The sequence below is a fragment of the Condylura cristata genome, unplaced genomic scaffold (genome assembly GCF_000260355.1).
Source record: "Condylura cristata isolate star-nosed mole 26May11 unplaced genomic scaffold, ConCri1.0 scaffold00029, whole genome shotgun sequence".
Taxonomy (NCBI): domain Eukaryota; kingdom Metazoa; phylum Chordata; class Mammalia; order Eulipotyphla; family Talpidae; genus Condylura; species Condylura cristata.
Genome location: NW_004567130.1, coordinates 20,763,533 through 20,764,054, shown reverse-complemented (window position 1 = coordinate 20,764,054; position 522 = coordinate 20,763,533). Strand labels below are relative to the sequence as shown.

The 522-nt window shown below is 74.9% G+C and overlaps 1 protein-coding gene across 1 annotated transcript in view; it reads right to left on the bottom strand.

Moving 5' to 3' along the window:
* The window catches only part of RAB36 (RAB36, member RAS oncogene family), an 18,391-nt gene that overhangs the window by 8,329 nt on the left and 9,540 nt on the right, over positions 1-522 (bottom strand). The window contains exon 7 of the mRNA XM_012730863.1: positions 303-486. Within this exon, the coding sequence (XP_012586317.1) occupies positions 303-486 (184 nt within the window). The remainder of the gene's footprint in view (positions 1-302; positions 487-522) is intronic.

Below are 522 nucleotides of genomic sequence, written 5' to 3'. Positions count from 1 at the left end.
GGCAGCCAGGGGCAGCCAGAGACAGGAGGGACAGCCAGGGGCAGCCAGGGGCAGCCAGGGGCAGTAGGGACAGCCAGGGGCAGCAGGGGCAGCAGGGACAGCCAGAGACAGGAGGGACAGCCAGGGGCAGCAGGGGCAGCAGGGACAGCCAGAGACAGGAGGGGCAGCCAGGGGCAGCCAGGGGCAGCAGGGGCAGCAGGGGCAGCCAGGGGCAGCAGGGGCAGCCAGAGACAGCAGGGGCAGCCGGGACAGCCAGGGGCAGCAGGGGCAGCCCGCCAGGGGCGCCACGGAGGGCAGCGGACGGTGCTGTGTTGAGGGGCACTTGGCCCGGGCCGGGAGGCCGCGCCCGGGGCCCGCTGTACGCACGGACGAGGCCTCCGTCGCCGAGCTGTGGCCGCACGCTGCCCCTGCGCTCCAGGTCCTGCAGCACCGACTGCTCGAAGGCCAGGGCGGCCACGCGGCTGAAGAAGGCCTCCACGTTCTCCCCTGCGGGCGAGACGGCGTGACCCTGCGGCCCTGCTC